The sequence below is a fragment of the Ips typographus genome, linkage group LG5 (genome assembly GCF_016097725.1).
Source record: "Ips typographus isolate SLU linkage group LG5, UJ_Ityp_2.0, whole genome shotgun sequence".
Classification (NCBI taxonomy): Eukaryota; Metazoa; Arthropoda; class Insecta; order Coleoptera; family Curculionidae; genus Ips; species Ips typographus.
In genome coordinates, this window is record NC_138426.1 from 11,102,277 (window position 1) to 11,120,483 (window position 18,207).

General features: G+C 37.6%; 8 protein-coding genes across 10 annotated transcripts; 3 read left to right on the forward strand and 5 right to left on the reverse strand.

The window, feature by feature from the left end:
- Window positions 1-441: 441 nt before the first annotated feature.
- Window positions 442-2,141, reverse strand: LOC145729303 (uncharacterized). 3 transcript variants are annotated; one of them, XM_081980008.1, is made up of 4 exons: window positions 1,902-2,136; window positions 1,398-1,820; window positions 1,138-1,350; window positions 442-696 (listed from the first exon to the last, which is right to left on the reverse strand). In XM_081980008.1, the coding sequence occupies exons 1-4, from the start codon at window positions 2,009-2,011 to the stop codon at window positions 468-470; spliced, it is 975 nt and encodes a 324-aa protein (XP_081836134.1). In that variant the 5' UTR covers window positions 2,012-2,136; the 3' UTR covers window positions 442-467. The 3 variants fall into 3 exon arrangements, with proteins under 3 accessions (XP_081836134.1, XP_081836133.1, XP_081836135.1); XM_081980007.1 differs by having other exon boundaries at window positions 1,398-1,850; window positions 1,902-2,135; XM_081980009.1 differs by lacking the exon at window positions 1,138-1,350 and having other exon boundaries at window positions 1,398-1,850; window positions 1,902-2,141.
- A 142-nt stretch (window positions 2,142-2,283) lies between these two features.
- Window positions 2,284-3,034, forward strand: LOC145729310 (uncharacterized). Its single transcript, XM_081980018.1, has 2 exons — window positions 2,284-2,644; window positions 2,696-3,034. The coding sequence occupies exons 1-2, from the start codon at window positions 2,396-2,398 to the stop codon at window positions 2,924-2,926; spliced, it is 480 nt and encodes a 159-aa protein (XP_081836144.1). The 5' UTR covers window positions 2,284-2,395; the 3' UTR covers window positions 2,927-3,034.
- On the reverse strand, window positions 2,953-3,904 carry LOC145729311 (uncharacterized). The gene is made up of 3 exons (XM_081980019.1): window positions 3,682-3,904; window positions 3,406-3,632; window positions 2,953-3,080 (listed from the first exon to the last, which is right to left on the reverse strand). Exons 1-2 carry the CDS (start codon window positions 3,902-3,904, stop codon window positions 3,436-3,438), a joined length of 420 nt encoding a protein of 139 aa, XP_081836145.1. The 3' UTR covers window positions 2,953-3,080; window positions 3,406-3,435.
- A 209-nt stretch (window positions 3,905-4,113) lies between these two features.
- mdlc (RING finger protein mdlc) lies at window positions 4,114-5,635 on the reverse strand. The gene is made up of 5 exons (XM_081980010.1): window positions 5,417-5,635; window positions 5,128-5,360; window positions 4,718-5,076; window positions 4,398-4,511; window positions 4,114-4,342 (listed from the first exon to the last, which is right to left on the reverse strand). Exons 1-5 carry the CDS (start codon window positions 5,529-5,531, stop codon window positions 4,162-4,164), a joined length of 1,002 nt encoding a protein of 333 aa, XP_081836136.1. The 5' UTR covers window positions 5,532-5,635; the 3' UTR covers window positions 4,114-4,161.
- Window positions 5,636-5,786: 151 nt separating this feature from the next.
- On the forward strand, window positions 5,787-6,786 carry vih (ubiquitin conjugating enzyme vih). The gene is made up of 3 exons (XM_081980017.1): window positions 5,787-5,989; window positions 6,050-6,366; window positions 6,419-6,786. The coding sequence occupies exons 1-3, from the start codon at window positions 5,883-5,885 to the stop codon at window positions 6,520-6,522; spliced, it is 528 nt and encodes a 175-aa protein (XP_081836143.1). The 5' UTR covers window positions 5,787-5,882; the 3' UTR covers window positions 6,523-6,786.
- Window positions 6,787-7,152: 366 nt separating this feature from the next.
- Window positions 7,153-8,366, reverse strand: Syx16 (syntaxin 16). Its single transcript, XM_081980013.1, has 4 exons — window positions 8,207-8,366; window positions 7,774-8,150; window positions 7,539-7,712; window positions 7,153-7,482 (listed from the first exon to the last, which is right to left on the reverse strand). Exons 1-4 carry the CDS (start codon window positions 8,285-8,287, stop codon window positions 7,200-7,202), a joined length of 915 nt encoding a protein of 304 aa, XP_081836139.1. The 5' UTR covers window positions 8,288-8,366; the 3' UTR covers window positions 7,153-7,199.
- A 265-nt stretch (window positions 8,367-8,631) lies between these two features.
- On the forward strand, window positions 8,632-13,541 carry TAF1B (TATA box-binding protein-associated factor RNA polymerase I subunit B). Its single transcript, XM_081979981.1, has 4 exons — window positions 8,632-8,981; window positions 9,036-9,240; window positions 11,621-11,787; window positions 11,837-13,541. The coding sequence occupies exons 1-4, from the start codon at window positions 8,814-8,816 to the stop codon at window positions 13,502-13,504; spliced, it is 2,208 nt and encodes a 735-aa protein (XP_081836107.1). The 5' UTR covers window positions 8,632-8,813; the 3' UTR covers window positions 13,505-13,541.
- Window positions 13,542-16,107: 2,566 nt separating this feature from the next.
- Window positions 16,108-17,473, reverse strand: LOC145729306 (protein disulfide-isomerase A4). The gene is made up of 2 exons (XM_081980011.1): window positions 16,679-17,473; window positions 16,108-16,396 (listed from the first exon to the last, which is right to left on the reverse strand). Exons 1-2 carry the CDS (start codon window positions 17,377-17,379, stop codon window positions 16,162-16,164), a joined length of 936 nt encoding a protein of 311 aa, XP_081836137.1. The 5' UTR covers window positions 17,380-17,473; the 3' UTR covers window positions 16,108-16,161.
- Window positions 17,474-18,207: the final 734 nt, after the last annotated feature.

Here is an 18,207-nt window from a genome sequence, read left to right on the forward strand (position 1 = left end):
CCAGGTGTGTGGGCAACTGTACGGTCATGTGACAACGCATTGTGGTCGGTGAAAAAAGAAAGGTTAGATTTACCTGCCCGATGTTGCCAAATGTCTAGTAGACATTGGAATTGTTAAAAATGCGCTGTTGCAATGGTGTTGCCAGGCCTAGGGAAAATTTTCTACCTCTGAGGAATTTGAATAACATTTTTTAATATTTGGGGAAAACTTATTTTAAAAATTCAAGAACAAAATCCTGTTTGTAAAATTTTTGAGAAATCCGGCAACTTTTTTAAAACACTGTTAAGAAAAATTATATAATTTAAGGCTTGGCATTAAGGATTTTAGGTGTTGTGCTTGTAAGTTGTAAATCTTACAAATGGCTGTAATCAGGATTAACTCCTTCTTAACTGCTCTTTAAGAACCCAATTATGTTTTCCACTATTTAAAAATAGACAGACAGCTTGATGATACACTTTATTTACATTTTACCAGAAAGAATTGATATGTTCCAGCAGGTGATCGCGGAAAATATAAAATTTAAACGTCCTGAAAAAGCACAAAGAACAGGACATTTCCTCGCCAACGTGTAGCTGTTTGTGGACATTGAACAAATCCATTTGACATGTCTCAAAGTTGCACAACTCTGCCTCACATCGGTACGATTTGACTTTACTGGATACAATTTGATGCTGGATCCATTCATGAGTTTTTAAACTGCACAAACCAAAAAGTTATTAAACGCTTTTAGTCTTTTAGTCAGCACTAATTCGGTCATTGACGTTTAGCCAGAATGCAGTTTGAAAACGTCAAACGCACTGATGACGTATACAGGTGTGGTAAATCCAAAAGCGACCATAGGAAAACCGTGTAACGGACAGAGAAACGTAGGTAATTGCATGCGCGGGAGAAAGACAGAAAACGAAAAAAATATCAAGTAGGCCATATTTTAAGCGCGCTGTTGCCAAACGCCGTAAGTAAGTTTGTCGAGGGTATTGAATACTTACGGCGTTTGGCAACAGCGCGCTAAAAATATGGCCTACTTGATATTTTTTTCTTTCTCCCGCGCATGCAATTACCTACGTTTCTCTGTCCGTTACACGGTTTTCCTATGGTCGCTTTTGGATTTACCACACCTGTATACAGTTATACACTAACCTTTGAAGTGAAGAAGTTTCATAAGGGCAGGGACTAAAATGACATTGCTGTAATGGCTGTGAGGTTTTGAATGAACATTTTTTCAGGTGGTTGTTGAATGTTTTGCTATTTCGGCTGCGAAATGGACACAAAGTACAGCGCAACATTTGAGTGTGATGTTTAGCTATATGGACTTTTAGGGCTGTCAAAGTGGGCTGGGCCCCTGAACACACACTGAATCTACATTTAGTACACTGTGTTAAAATATTCAACTTACTTACCTACAAACTAAATTAGGGACTTTCTTGTGATTGGCTATATGCCCTACAAAGGCAGTGTGCATAACAAACTGGCTAGAGCACATTGGACATATAAAGGTGATTTCATTATCAAAAGTATTGGTCAGAATTCTATTTCTGTGGTTAATCAAGTGGGTGACCATTCTAGATTGTTCCGCGCACGTAAAGTTGCAGAAAAGCGGACAGCTAAACCCATTCACATCATTTTGGCGCACCAAAATCTTTTTCTCACCCCCTTGCACATCAGCTTCATCCACTATAGTGAGATCTTTATCCTCAAAGTGAAATTTGCTTAATATATCCTCTTCCTTGATTTCGGGCAGCACTTCCACAATTTCAGCACTGACACACCCCTCCAAACCAAATATAGTGTGACAAAGGTCTGGATCGAGGGGCTCATCCTCACTAAGGGGTTGTTTTACTAAATTTGGGTTACTGGAACATGAAGGGGGTGAGAGGGAACGGTTTGTGCAGAGTAGTACTTACCCTACAAAAGTTAGGTCTTCATAGGGAGGTTTTTTCAGCTCTATAAAGTGGCTGTCTTCCTCACTCGAATTTAGACCTTCCTGCCACTCACTCACTTTCACTGACGTCATGTTATTTTAGTTGTTTCCCTCTATGCTCTATTGCTATTTTGTTTGTCTCTTAAACTTTAATTTGTATTGTTTACATTTTTGTTTTGTAAATTGTAATTTTTTAAACGTCACTGTCATTGATGTGACCATAACCTAAAATACAAAATAACTCCAATCTGTCATCAGTCAGCGCACCTCCCTCCTCTCTCTCTAAATCAATCAGAGTAAGTGAGACAGACCGATGATAATATTAATTTTCTGTCACTTTACGGAACGGCATACATGATAGCTGTCACCAATATTTAAAAATTTTGGCTGGGGGCTTGGGGGAATCACCTAAATTCCAAAATTTGTGATAAGAACAAGTTTTGAAACTATCTTGACAAACCTCTAAACAGTATTAGAATGTCAGTGTACAGGGATATAATAATGCCCTATGCTCCCAAATACTGGGAGAGCAATAAACCAGACCAAGTACAATTGGACTGTAACAGTAAGGAGTATAACCAAGTGGCTTCTGGGGTGCTGAAGGCTCTTATCCGTCCCAGGACAATAAAGAAGATTATGCGCATTCAAAATATGCATGATTTGGGACAGTGTCTTATCAGGGAACAATTACTATTGACTGCCAATCCAAATACCCCATACTACAGGGTTTGTTTTTCTGAAATACTTTTTTAACCTTAAACTAAAACACAAAAACAGGTTTCTAGATTTATTAGAATACAGCAGGACTACTTGAATCAAGCTTTAAGGTATAATTTGGATCACCGAAGGTGCGGCTTGACTGAATTGGCTTTTGTCTCTAATTTGAATCAGGTGCATGCTAATGAGGTGGTTCTGGTTGTTCAAGTGGTTACCAACACTCCATATAGTGAGGTAATACGTCCCAGCAATAATTTGGAGTATTTTATTGATTATGTGGTGACACTTTGATGACTTTTTCATTGTCTCTCTGAATGTTTTTCTTTTTTTTTATCTTATACGATAAGACAAAACTTTTAACTTTGTACCTGTGTGTGAATGAATGTGTCTTTATAATTATGTATGTGTTTTCTGATTTATCACTTTTAATGGCCTCCTGATAACCCTAAAACAAGTATTTTGTCAATTAATGTTTTACCAGTAAAACGAAGCATTAAATGTAACATCTCTTCCAGTTTTATGTCTTAGGAAAAGTTAAAATCTGAAATTTAAGAAATATTACCCCTAATATTGGAATCTTTAATAACTTTAGTTTTACACTAAACTACACCTATAAAAGTGTTTTTTAATCTAATTAACAGATTGATTTATGCACTAAATGTACACATTTGACAGATGGTCAAACTAATTGACACTTCTTTCAAACATTTCACATAAATGTAATGTGTAGCTACTTTTTTTGACCAATCACAGTACTGTGATTTACGCACGTGTGGACTTGAAAAGTGCTCATACAAACGTCAGTAATAAGGGTTTTTAACAAAACACTTAGTGCCCAATTGCAGTAGACCAAAAAAGACTTCAGTTGTGGTCAACATGATGGTAAGAGAGTTCAGAATATACTCCAGCTTCAGGACCGGACATTGAACAAAAAACGTATAGGCTAGACTGAGTATAGTGCCTACGGTGAGCAGAACGGCAAAACCGGTCACTAAAACTGCGAAAACCTTTTTAAAACCCAAATCGTCTAAATGATTGAAACTTACTTTTCTTTTTCTCTTTGAAGCATCGATACACGATAATTTTGACCAGTTCACAGGTCAACCGGAAGAACACGACAGCGGCGTCCTGTCCGATTTTCGGCGTTTGTATAATGCTAAAATATTTCGCGACGGTCATGATCACGTCGCAAGTGGCCACTATAGAGAAATGAAACATGTTCAAATAAATCAAACATTCCATCATCAGTTCAGCGTCCACGCCGTCCATGTTTTAGCCGCTAAACTGGTTTGGGGAAAAGCGTTCTTGTTTATCTTTCGTACGCTATTTTTAACATTTAATGTGCATATGGCAACGTTGTTGTATTTATAGATTCGGGAATTAAAACGGCTTGATTGAAGGCATGATTGAATAAGTACTGTAATATTTTTATACCTCCAGGGTTTTGTGGGTGAGTTTTCAAAGAAAATTTTGACAGATAACAGCTTAACAACTTTATTTTTAAGTTAGAACATTTTTATTGACCCTCAATCTGATGATGATTGGTCTTCTTCAATATTATTTTTGCCCTCATCTTCCATCCCTTTCAGTTTGGCTATCAAATTACGAGCAGGATTGAAAGTGGTGACTTGCGCGTTGCACACAAAACACCTCGACGTCTTCTTGAAACGCTCCAAAGCGCACTTTTCGCAAAAGTAATGTTTGCACCTGAAACAGTGTTGCCAATTTTCCACCTCAATTTCTACTTGCCTAATGCTCTCACTTAGTGACAATCGGGTCCACAAAGCTACTACGACAAATCACGCACTTGAACGGTAACTCTTCCTCGTCCGAGTCGATTTCGTACTTTTTGTCGTCGTCGCTCTCTTCTCCATACCTAGAGACGGAAAATTAACAGAAAAATTATTTTTTGAGAAAATGCCGCGAGTATTTAGCATTTCAAGAGAATTAAGCAACAATTCACAGTATTTTGGAGGAAACCTTTACAGCTCCATGGAACCAAATCTGTATGTATTTTCATGGAGAAAATTACATTAGTCCAAACCTGATAAGTAAACAAAGTGAAACTTAACCTCAACTTACCGGCCTTCCTCCCATTCCTTCTCCAACTGCCAACCATGTTTGTAATCGCTACGATCGTGCAGAAACTTGCAGCTGTCCCCAAATCCACAAAACCCAGTCTCCTTATAGTCCTTACAAATGTCTGGTTGATAGTCCCAGCGTACTGTCGCCCTTAAGTTTTCAGGGGCTCTTATGGGGCCTTTGCGCACCATCCCAGAGCTGGCATTTCCCGCGGCAGTGTCCTTGGGCTTGAAGTACTGGTGGTAGTTGTTGATACCCCTGTAAACCTTGTCGTCCTGCTTACCTTCCAGTTCTTTGTTGACCTCCAGACGTTTTTCAAAAATTGCCTGGGCATCTCGGTCCTTTTCGGTTTCAATCTCCTACACATTTATCACTTTAATCAGCTCTTAATTATCCAACCAAAAACATACTAAAACAGCAGTGGCTCCTTGATCTTGAGGGCCCTCCGGCATAGCACTTCTCTTGGATTTGTAGCTAACAGTAATGTCATCACTGTCCGAGCCTGAGTTGGTCCTGGTTTTCTGCTTTTTTTCCAGTCTGCTGGTCATTTGGATGTTGGGATTCACTTTGGATTTACGTTTAGTGGGGCGCACCACTGCTGAGGTGGTGTCCTCATCCGAGCTGCTACTAGAGTCCTTATTATCTAGGTACAGGTAATTAGTGATTAATTGTTTGCGTGGTTTAATTTGTTGGGTTTACCTTCCTGGTCTGAGGGGGTTTCAGGTCTTTTACGAACAACGCGATTTTTGACTTGACGTTTTTTAAAAATAAAACTGCAGCCGGCTCCATCGATTGTTTTATCGGTTTCCGACATTTGTCACTTTAAATATGAAACAATTTGTTAGAAATAAAGTTAAAAATGTACACAAAACTGTAAACAGTAAAAACGAAAACATTAAAGTGAGGTTAATGTCACAATGAATTCTTAATGACAGACAGAAAAGAGATTCAGCATGGAAACTGAGACAGCAATATATTAATGTCAAGTCACCTTGCCGAGAACCAATCAAAACAATATAAATCCACGGTTCTGATAGGTCAATTCAAAAAATCTATTGTAATCAGCTGTCAAGCGTCAATAGTGTCAATGTGCTTAACGTATTTTTCGATCAAGCGGACATAGGGTAGAAAAAGCCCCAAATTCCAAGATAAGTGTACACATAAAATGGCTCAAAACGTGAATCCGTTCTACGAACAACAGACGGCCAGCGCGGCCAAAGAAAGTGACGTGACTAAAAGACCCCAAAACGACGGACACGCAGTTACAAAAAGGTAAGTAAAACTGGAGGCTACGCCACCCTTATATGAGGTTCTGAACCAGTAAATTTGTAGGCTGCATAAAGAACTGATGACTCTGATGATGGCTCAGGATAAGAGTATCTCCGCCTTTCCAGATGGGGAAAATCTGTTCACTTGGATTGGGACAATTTCAGGCCCCAAAGACTCAGTATACGAAACACTAAAATTCAAGCTTAGTTTCCAATTTCCCAATTCCTATCCTTATACAGCGCCCGTGGTTAAGTTTATCACTCCCTGTTTCCACCCCAATGTGGACACAAACGGAAATATCTGTTTGGACATATTAAAAGACAAATGGTCAGCACTATATGATGTGCGGACTGTTCTATTATCAATACAAGCTTTGCTAGGTCAGTTAAACTTTTATTTTTTGTGTTTTATAGCAAATAGAGTGTTTTTTAGGTGAACCAAACGTAGACAGTCCTTTGAATGCTCTTGCAGCTGAAACTTGGACCAAAAAAGATGAGTATGCAAAGCATGTAATGTCAACATACAAGGAAGTTTAATGACGGTGTAGTTTAGTCAATTTGTTTACAATAATTATGGGAATGTTTTTGTAATTGTTTTTTTTTTGTTTGTAAAATCCAAAGATTGATAAAGGAGTGAAATTACATGGTGAATGTTTTTGTGGAGTTTATAATGGGGGACAGCGCCCCCTTGTGAGAGTGGAGTGAGGTTGCAGTATTGAATTCAATTTTGTATTATTATATTCAAGAGATGTTGTAGTGTGCTTATTTTGAATAAAAGATTTTTGTCAATAATTATAATAATTAGAGTTTTGTTCTAATTTAGAATTATTTCCTTGAGCAGGACTTTGAAAAGTTGGTAAACTACATTTAAACAGTTGGGAAACGTCACCTGATCCTGACAATTTAAATTTGCAACTGGCAACACTGCAAAGTTAAATGAAATTTTTCTAAAAGTCAGGTGACTGGGAAAAAGTGTTGCTGTTGGTAATGTGGCTCAATTTTGCCAAATGACCTCATGGCGACGTCACAAAAAGTACCTTTATTTTTTGTCAAGAAATTTACTATGTTTCCCTCTATTTCTCCTAATTTTAGATTGCTGCACAGTGCATATTTATGATGTCGTTAAAGCAATGAACTCACAATTAAGACATTAATAAAACACTCATGCAGTTAAATATAATTTTTAATACTTTTGTCAGGTTTGTACAAATAAATTAGGACTTAACAATAATCAAGATAAACAACAATAAAATCGTGACAGCCGCTAGACTAACTATAGCACACATTTTCCGATTTTTCCTTTGATACGCGTCAGCCTTCTGCAACTGTTTAAATCCCTCAAAGACTTGAACTTGAGTGTTTTCTATATTATAGTCAATCCGGTCCAAAACAGTACCCTGTTCCAGGACCATCTGAGATAAATCCTTAAAAATGTCATTCAAGTCTAGTATGGACTTGACTATGGCATTGACTTCTTTTTCACGTTCTTGCGCAAATCTATCGCAGAATTCTCAGAATGTTTTGCCTGTAAAGTTCCCCAAAAATGTTCTTACCTGGTGTTTTCTTCTTCCAGGAGTAACAATTGTTGTTGGGACACCCTCTGGGAGTTGACAAAGTAACTGTCAATGTCTTCACCTTCCAGGTCTAATTCTTGAGTTTGGTCAAAGTACATTTTTGACCTGTCTTCTCTTCCCTGCAATTGTTTTAAATAATGGTTCTGGGTGGACCTGCAATCACCCCAAAGTGAACTTAAAAATCATTTTTCAGTACACCAAATACACTGCTAACCTAAAACTATAAGACAAGTCTTGTAAGGCCCCCGCCAACGCCTGATAAATGTTAATGGTGAGCCGTTGTTCTTTCACATCATTCTCAGTGGAGTGGCTTTTGATGATTTGCAAAAGTCGATGTATCTCATTAAACATTCGAGAAATCTCGCGGGTGCAATTGTCAATAGCAATTTCATCGTCGGGGTTGTCATCAAACGTAGATCGGTGCAAATGTCGGGAATGTAAGGACTTCAAATCATTTATTTTACCTTTGAGTCGGGGCAAGATCATTTGGGCTTTCTCCCAGTAGTCTATCCAAACTGGGGGCATGCGTTCGTGTCGACTGGGGCTGTCGTCCATGTCCAGCGACACCAAATGCATTCGTTCAGAGGCATCCTAAAACAAGGGGTTGTTTTTGCGTTTATAGCAGGATAAATAAAAAATTGGTTTACTTGTTCCGGATAAATTTGCCGGCTGCGGATTGCGTTGTTTCTCATTAACAAAAATACGTCGGTGAGGCTCCGCTGAGCCATTTTGTTTATATTACCAGATGGGGCTCTTTTTGTTTACATTTAGTGACATATTTATTTACATAAAAAAATTGAGGTTAAATCAAACACTGTCAATTGGACTACAACTGGTTCATGGCGCCACCTATATGGAAAATTAACTAACGGATTTGTTTAAATGTTTTTGTAGATTTTTGGTATCAAAGTTAAGGTTTTTGCTGAAAGGCCCTCATTAAAAGTCCAATATTCTATGACCTAAAGATGTTTTATTCCAAATTTATAAAAACACATGACAAGTAGTCTTTGCCTAAATATGGCGGCGAGGAAGATTATTTTACTAGGAAGTGAAGTTAGGTAGAAGAATTAGGTTAAGGTTAAGTTTACGTTTTTAACCTCACTTGTTAGTTTGTGCTTGTGACTAGTTAAGGTTCAGTTAAATTCATTAATTTTAGCTTTATATTTCTTATTTACAAAGCTTAATTTTGAAAAAATACTCACTAGACTGAAAACTTAATCAATAACAACATTTACAAAGGTAAAAACCTTTAAAATGGAGGGTGACATACCCTCAATGGAGTGTGAAGAGTGTGGGGGCACCAATTTCTACAAAGAAACTGGTCATTTCTACTGTAGCGAGTGTCAGACACAGTCCCAACAGGTGCGTGAGCACGTGTTTGAGCAGGAGACTATCAACAAAAAGTCTGCCAGAAAAATTCAGGTTAGTGGGGAAGATCTTTGTGGTAGCAATTAATGTAACCATGAGTTGGTGCAGAATCCCAAAGAAACGAAGCGTGATGAGCAACTGACCAGCTGGGAGTGCTACAACTACGTTCTTAAAGGTCTCACAAATGAGCTGCTAGGTTTGGGGGCCAAACCTGAGCTGAAACTGGTTGTGCAGTGTTTATGGATGAAGTACCTGCACAAATGTGAAGTGTTCCAGTTGCACAACAATGATTTGCCTAAAATCAACATTTTTGGTAATAGCAACATTTTATTAGTGTATATTCTTTAAATTGGTATGAAAGGCTTGATGAAAGTAGGGTGGACATAATTATTTGTGCTTGATGGTTACCTGGTTAGCACTACATTGCAGTGTGGTCAACCCAATTTTTCCAAAAGCTTTTTAAAAAAGTTGCCAGATTTCACTAAAATTACCCACATTTTTTTAAAGTTTTGCTTTAATTGTACTTTCTTCTTTGCAATTCCTTAAGTGATCACTAAAAATTCTATTATTACATCTATCAACATGGATTTGTTTATCTCAAAACCAACAAAATTTTGTTCTTGGATTCTTAAAAGAGTTAACAATAAGTCACAACTGGTAAAATTATAATTAATTTAGTAAACCTATAAAATTTACTTATTCAGAACTGAATTGCTTTTAGAGCTTCATTGAGTGATATTTGACATATAGAATAGCTCCAAAGAAAACTGCTTCCTATCACATCTCTCAAAAATGAAGCTAAAAAACATTTTATGTGAATTTTAACAGATAGTACTTGTTTGAAGAATGTTTCGTCATTTTATAGCTTCATGGAGTGGTCTTTGACGTTTATGACACATTAAAATATGCTCAAACTAAACAGATCTAATACAATTTCTACTCATAGAGATATAAACCAGCATTTAATATGATTTACAACTGCATTAACTATAACAGTGCTTTTAAGAAGGTTTTTAAGAAGTTTTATGGCTTTATGGAGTGGTATTTGACAGTTATCCCCATTGTGACAGATTAAATGTATCCAAAATTGACTTATTACCTGTCAAATTTAACATCTGAAGCTATAAAGTACATTTAATGCAATTCAACACTAATTTAAGAACAAGTAGATGTTTTAGTTTAATATCTCTATGGATTTGATTTTGCTGGTTGACATGGATGTAACAGATTAAATTCTGTCCAAAACATACATTTGTATGTCAGAACTGGCAAAATTGTATTCATACACCTATAAACAAGCATTACATATGATTTGTACTGCCTTTAAGTCATGTTTTATAGTTCTATATGGCTTATGGTGTTGTATTTTACAGTTATCACCATTGTGAGAGATCCAAATATCCTGTATAACCACATATAAAGACAAATATTATTGTTGCTTCAATAGATAAGTTAAATAGAGTGTTAAATTAAGATTTACTTAGATTTCAAACATATTTCAATGTCTTTCCAAATATCCAAATGTGAATCAAATTCCTTAGAGGTGGAGAATTTTCCTCAAAACTGGCAACACAACTAAATTTATAGGTTAGGTTAGTTTTGATGCTTAACCTGTCTTTATAGACACTTAATTTGTTAGGCTAAGATAGCCTTAGTATAGTAGGTCAACCCATAACTTTTTCAGAATTTTAGCTTTTCAATTTCACAAGTTACAAAAGCAAAATGGTGGGTGTGTCAGGTTTTAAAACCAAATTGAGCCACAAAGCCTTTGAACTGCTGCCAAAAATTAAATTTTAAGGCTATGACCTTCATTTTTTAGGCTAAGTTAGGGATATTATAGTAGTTAACCCAGCATTTGTTCAGACTTTTAGATTTTCAATTTCAGACGTTACAAAAGGCAAAATGGCGGGTATTTCAGACTTCAAAACTTAATTGCCACCTAATCTTTGAACTGCCACATAAAATTCAATTTCAATGCTATAACCTTGATTTTTTTAGCTAAGTTAGCCTTATTATAGTAGGTTCACCCAAAATTTTTTCCGAATTTTAGCTTGTCAATTTTACCAGTTACCAGAAAAAAAATAGACACTTTCAGAAAACAATTAATTTGATTGTTTTCAACACTCTGCAACTAACAAAATCAACTATTGTACAAGAAGAGATCATTATGAAGGTCTCACCTAAATTACATGTAACCATTAATTTTGTACCAAAAAAACCACAAAAAAAAAATGTTAAAATGAACAAACAAATAGTAGTCCTAACCTAATTTTGTTCCTCCAACAGCTGCTGATGACAGTTTTTTTTTGCTTTGTCTCCAAGAGAAATGTCATCATTTTGAGCATTTCGTTTGTATAAAATTGCTTTTTTTTTAGACAAAATTGCAAGTTTAAGTAACTTGATCTTAGCTTCTGAAAAACACCAAATTTATTCAAGGTTTGACCAATAAATATCGTTAATGTTGCCTTTTAAGATACTTTCCAAGTTAAATCATTAATTTATTTGAAAATTTGTGATAAACTTTAATATAATATTGTCTCTTTTTTCTTAATTTTCATTGAAAGTATGTGTAATGCAACTAATTCCATGTGACCTACTGACTTTCATTAAATGTTCATTGTTTTTCGTATGTCTTTGGAAGTAAATCAACTTAAAACTTTGCGCAACTTTACCCTGTATGTAAATTATTCCAGGGAGCAAAAAGGACATTGCGGTGTTGTATAACCTGAAAAAACGTAAGCGCCGCAAGTATTCTACAGGATCGACCAGTGCGCGCAGAGAAAGATCACGGAAAATGAAAGCGTTGGTGCAGAGCCAATACCAGGAGCTGTCACAGTCGCAATCTTTGGATCAAACGCAGGTACCATTTTCTATTACCGTTTAGTTTTGGTATATCAAGTTGTTAACAGGAGAGTTTAGCCAGCATTAAAGACGACTTGGCATCGTCGAATTCCAGCGCAAAAATGACGTTCAACAAATTTACCAAACAACTACTCTGTGAGAAAATGTCAAAAAATCATATGGAAAGTCACCGGCAGGACTTGGAGGGTGACTTGACCTGTCATCAGGTTTCGACGCGTAATTTGTCCACTCACATGCGAGTAAACCCTACCAACCTAACCTCTTACGTGCTCTATGAGCTCCTTTACATTGGTTTGCTGATTGTTAGGGACCCAATACAATTGGGGGATTTGTTGCGTTTTCTCAAAGAGGGACACTTGAGTTTCGCATGTTACCGTCACTTTCTACCCGAAGATTTAACGGAGAAAAGTCTGAATTTGCCTCAAAGACGCGAGAGACTGTTTTGTCACGCTGCGTTGCGGCAGAGATGCGCTAAAATGGTGCACTTTTTGGATATTGCGCGTTACGTGACCACTCCAGACTTAAAGCCACTTTGTGTACGGTACTGTAAGGAACTTCAACTTCCTGAAGTAGTTGGCGAGTGTGTTGGAAATCTTTTGGAGCATACAAAACCTAAAATGTCGCTCAAAGACTGTAAGTGGATACCAAATTATGAAGGACGCGCCATGAGTTTAGTGGTGTTTACTTTAAAACTTTTATTCGGTTTGGATGGAGTTACAGAGAAAAAACTGTCAGAGTACTGTCAACTGGTGAATAACTTGGAGTTGAGCAACAAAATGTTTAATTTTCTTGACTGGCTCGAGTTAATTAAAATGCGCAGACAAGTGATGCAGCAACAGCACCTCCCTTCAGTCCCTCCCACGAAGGTGACAAGTGATTTGTATTTAAACTATATTAAGAACCAAAAAGGGGGTTTTAAAGGGTTTTCCGGGCAGACACACGGTGAAATTAAAGACTATTTGACTGTTTTGGATAGATTACTGCCTGAAGAACGTGAGGAGGAATTGTTTTTTGAACCAACCTTAACTCCTTACCATGACTATTTCAATTTGCTCTCTCATAATTTGACAGTGAATCAGGACTTTAAGAACACTTCCCTAGACTATTTATTCCATCCCCAAACCTACCTACAAGCCTTAGGGACTTACAAAATCCAGCATAAAGGAGCCAATGACTGTATTATAGTCCAACCCTACCTCCACCTCTACAACAACAACAAAACTCAAAAAACCACAACGGCAGTTCGAATTACTTCCACCGGCCAAGACAAACACATCACTGAATATTTGACGGAAACTCCTTCTAAAGACGCTGAAGTCCTGCAAAGCAACTGGGCGGAATTTTACCAATCAGAGTTTCAAAGACATCAACCACTGATTGGTGAACTTTTGCCCAGCAAAACAGAAATTCTCTACCCCCACCACTATCAACCTTTTCAACGTCACTGGTTGAATTTACCTCTCAACCATTACAACGTCTACTTATCTCAGCAATTAATGGAGGAGTTGTCGGACAAATGGCCCGCCTACTTCCGGGAGGTGGTGGAAGAGGGTGCGCGCGTTGTGGAACAGGAACCGAACGACTTCTACGGGGAGTTTCTCACCACCGAGCTGTACTTGGCTAACTTTGATTTTGGTCGGGGAGTGAATAAAGATGAGAAGAATGGGGTGATTGAGATTAGGAGTACTTTGAAGTCGATTAGGAAACATTGGTGACCGAAAAATGGGAATAAACTTTCGTTCATCGAATAAATTTTTGTTTTTTTAGCATCGAGTACCTTTTTGAAAGATTGAGCATCATTTTTTTACAATTTTTAATGACCTCTACATCTCCCAAGCGCCTCAGCTGGATTAAATTCATCTTCCGCTGCTATTAACGGATGTTTGTGATAATTTCTGACCAATTCTCTTCTGGTGGTGTAAATTAATTCTTCTGTGGTTCCTATTATTGTCCAATGTTTGACATTTCGGAGCCACGACATCTTCTCTCTGTCTACACCCCTTCTTAATATTTTTCCTTCAATTAATAGCTGATGTAATAGTAGTTTTTATGGTTGGTTTTTCTTTCTGTCCGTGGGACTTTCGTGATATTTGTCAGGCCCAGACAAGCCATCCTCCAGATTATCTTCAAACTGAAGTCTTATCATCTACAAAGAGGTTGCTGTAAAATATTGTTCCCAAATAACTTTCTTCTGTACGTTATCTTGTGCTATTGCTTTGTTTTATATGTTAGAGATAGTCAATCAGTTCCTATATATTCCAGATGTTTCTGTTGTTTTCTTGTGTAGGTTATATTCATCGTGTTGTTCTTGCAAATTTTTCCTTTTCCAAATTTCTTCGCATTATTTACTATGAAATTAAAGACTATTTTGAAAAGGGTACTGCCTGAACAACAGCCTACCTACAAGCCTTAGGGACTTCGAATTACTTCCACCGGCCAAGACAAACACATCACTGAATATTTGACGGAAACTCCTTCTAAAGACGCTGAAGTCCTGCAAAGCAACTGGGCGGAATTTTACCAATCAGAGTTTCAAAGGCATCAACCCCTGATTGGTGAACTTTTGCCCAGCAAAACAGAAATTCTCTACCCCCACCACTATCAACCTTTTCAACGTCACTGGTTGAATTTACCTCTCAACCATTACAACGTCTACTTATCTCAGCAATTAATGGAGGAGTTGTCGGACAAATGGCCCGCCTACTTCCGGGAGGTGGTGGAAGAGGGTGCGCGCGTTGTGGAACAGGAACCGAACGACTTCTACGGGGAGTTTCTCACCACCGAGCTATACTTGGCTAACTTTGATTTTGGTCGGGGAGTGAATAAAGATGAGAAGAATGGGGTGATTGAGATTAGGAGTACTTTGAAGTCGATTAGGAAACATTGGTGACCGAGAAATGGGAATAAACTTTCGTTTATCGAATAAATTTTTGTTTTTTTAGCATCGAGTACCTTTTTGAAAGATTGAGCATGATTTTTTTACAATTTTTAATGACCTCTACATCTCCGAAGCGCCTCAGCCGGATTAAATTCATCTTCCGCTGCTATTAATGGATGTTTGTGATAATTTCTGACCCATTCTCTCCTTCTGGTGGTGTAAATTAATTCTTCTGTGGTTCCTATTATTGTCCAATGTTTGACATCTCTTATCTCTTCTTAATATTTTTCCTTCAATTAATAGCTGATGCAATAGTAGTTTTTCTGCGTTTTATGGTGTCCAGCAATTCACGTTCTCTTCCTATCGTCCTCAAAATTTTCTCGTTGATTTTTCTTGCTGCCCGCGGGACTTTTATGATATTTTTCAGGCCCAGACAAGCCATCCTCCAGATTATCTTCAAACTGAAGTCTTATCATCTACAAAGAGGTTGCTGTAAAATATTGTTCGCAAATAACTTTCTTCTGTACGTTATCTTGTGCCATTGCTTGGTTTTATATTTCAGAGATAGTCAATCAGTTCCTATATATTCCAGATGTTTCTGTTGTTTTCTTGTGTAGGTTATACTCATCGTGTTGTTCTTGCAAATTTTTCCTTTTCCAAATTTCTTCGCACTATTTACTGTGAAATTAAAGACTGTTTTGGAAAGGTTACTGCCTGAACAACAGCCTACCTACAAGCCTTAGGGACTTACAAAATCCAGCAAAATGACTGTATTACAGTCCAACCCTACCTCCACCTCTACAACAACAACAAAACTCAAAAAACCACAACGGTAGTTCGAATTACTTCCACCGGCCAAGACAAACACATCACTGAATATTTGAGGGAAACTCCTTCTAAAGACGCTGAAGTCCTTCAAAGCAACTGGGCAGAATTTTACCAATCAGGAGATTAGGAGTACTTTGAAGTCGATTAGGAGGCACTGGTGACACGCGAATAAACGTAGGGACTCAAATAAAGTTGATACATCAAAGCAAAAAACGATTTTGATTTACATGTGTTAAAGTAAAAGAAGATTAAGTGACAACCCTGCCGCTAGTAGTAGAAACGGAAAGAGGTAAATTTTAATTACTTCCAATCAAGAAAACTAAATTGACATCCTACTACTTCTGGTTTTCTACAGAAAACCGGGCATTATTATCAGAAGAGCAGGAACACAAGGAGATAAATTTCAGTTACTCCTGATACTTGCACGATTTCATTTTAAACTTGGCAACCACGCTCACCCCAACAATCCAACAAAACGTCAAATCAAAATCTTGATTCCCCAGCAAATAAACTTTGAAACTTGTCACCTCACCCTAATTTAGTTAGATTTTTCGTATATAAAGTTGAAATCATTGGATAATAAAGGTAATCCAGAAAAAATGAAACTCAATGTTAAAAAAAAATAGGAAAAAATTTATTTAAACCATAAACAAACCCAGAGACTACTTATTCCCGTTTGGCGCTCTTTTTCGTGCCACTCTTTTTACTACTAACATCACTTTTCGTCTTCTTCTTACTGGTAAATTTAATGATGGCCGACAATACCACCCCCAGGAGTAAACTTCCAAAGCCCACTTGCCACAAGTATGGATTGTCCTTCATAAAAGTTACAGTGGCCGCCACCAGGTCGTCAAAAGGCGCTTTGGGCGCTGGTACCACATCAGGTTTAACATTTTTGTACCTGGAAAATAATCTTTATTCAGCAATTAGCTACATGAGAAAACAGTTTGCTGTTTTTGTTGTAATTGAAAACTGCATTTAAAATCTGTTTGAAAATCAAAAAGAGTCAAAATAGGGGCCAAAAGTCACGTGACACTTCACAAAAAAACAATCAAAATGGCGAAATTGTGTGTGCCTGTGTCACATGACTTTGAAAACAGAAATTAAAACACTATTAAGCACTTTTGCCCTAAAGGACCTCCTCAGGGAAAAAAACTTGCATTTTTGTGGTGATACTACTTACCAGTCTTGAGCAAAAGCCACAAAGGATTTGACATCAAAGTCGTGATTGTGGTATTTGTACATTTTCCCCTGTTTGAACAGCAAAAAAGTGGGTACCTCAAACACATTGAACCTCCTGGCAGTGCGGGCTCCTGTGGTACCGCGATTTACTCTGGCAACATTAAGGCGACTTTTTAGGTGGGCTCCCACTGCCTCCCATCGGGCCTGCAATCGCTGACAGTCCACACAGTCTGCAGTGTAGAACTGCACAAACCAATCACCAGTTGTGGCCCCTGAAGCTGCTTGAGTCAAATGTTCGAATGTGTCATCATTGAGCTCCTTCACTACTGGTTCCTTGTTGTTGGTAAAAGTGTGTAAGATTAGTTCATCATTGAGGGGGCCGTCGTACAACAGAGGCACCCCGTGCCGGAAGAATACTATAGCAGGCTCCTTGTTTGGGGTGTACAAACGCGTCATTGAACTATCAATTAGTTTTACTACCCAAGCGTTCAACGTTTCCACTAGGTCTTCGCGCAGCCCTGTTAATTCATTCTCGTAGTTTTCGCACTCTTGACAATACTTGCTGGAAAACAGGGCGACCACGTAACGCTCGCTACGAATCAAATTGACCAAGTCTTCGTCTTGGATTTGCTCCAATTCGCCTTGCACGTGGTGGAATAGAGCTGGAAGAAGCAGGAGAAGAAAGTACCAGTCCATGTTCATACTATTTTAACGGACGTGGAGCTCGGTTTCAACTTTCGGTCTTTAAAACAACAGTCAAGTAAACTTTTAACCTAACCTAACTAAAAAACTGCCACCTGTTTGACAGACAGCAGTCAAAAATCTGACATAAGACAGCTGCTTGAGAAAAAGTAGAGATGGGTCTTGACAAAAAAGTAGAGATGAGTTTATTTTCATTTAGGGAAAAAAAACACCCACAAATCGTATGCAACCACAAAAATAATACCATAATAAATAACCATGTAATGTATGTAATGTAATTATACTTTCCCTGAATTACTTTTTCATTAATTTTGTGGATAAAAACAAGACTAATAATAAATTCCCTCTACCATTTTAACTTAAGCTAGACTTAAAGTATGAAGGTGCAAATACGAGTAAGTTCCCCATATCGATTCAAAGCCGATATTTACATAATTTTTCCACGTCGTTTTCCGTCAAAGTAAATTTGATATCATGGATCTTGTGCTGGAGAGAAAAAAGGGGGTTTTGCACGAAAATCACTGCAGATTTTGAACTCTTTCTTTAGAAGGCATTTTTAGAAGACATCCTAATAACCCTTTACATAACCCACCTAACGAACTTCTTTGACAACGCACTCAAATGCCAAGAATTTCCGGGACAACTACAGACAAAATGATGACGGTTCTATCTTCCGCTAGTTAACCTAAACTTGCGGAAGGATGATCCCAGGGTTAGGGAGTCTTTCCTGGAGCAGATTAATGGGAGTTTCCCCGATTATGTCCATATTTAGACGGAAAGTGGATCAATTTGTAAAATTAGGGAGAAACCTCAAATGTTCCTTTGCAA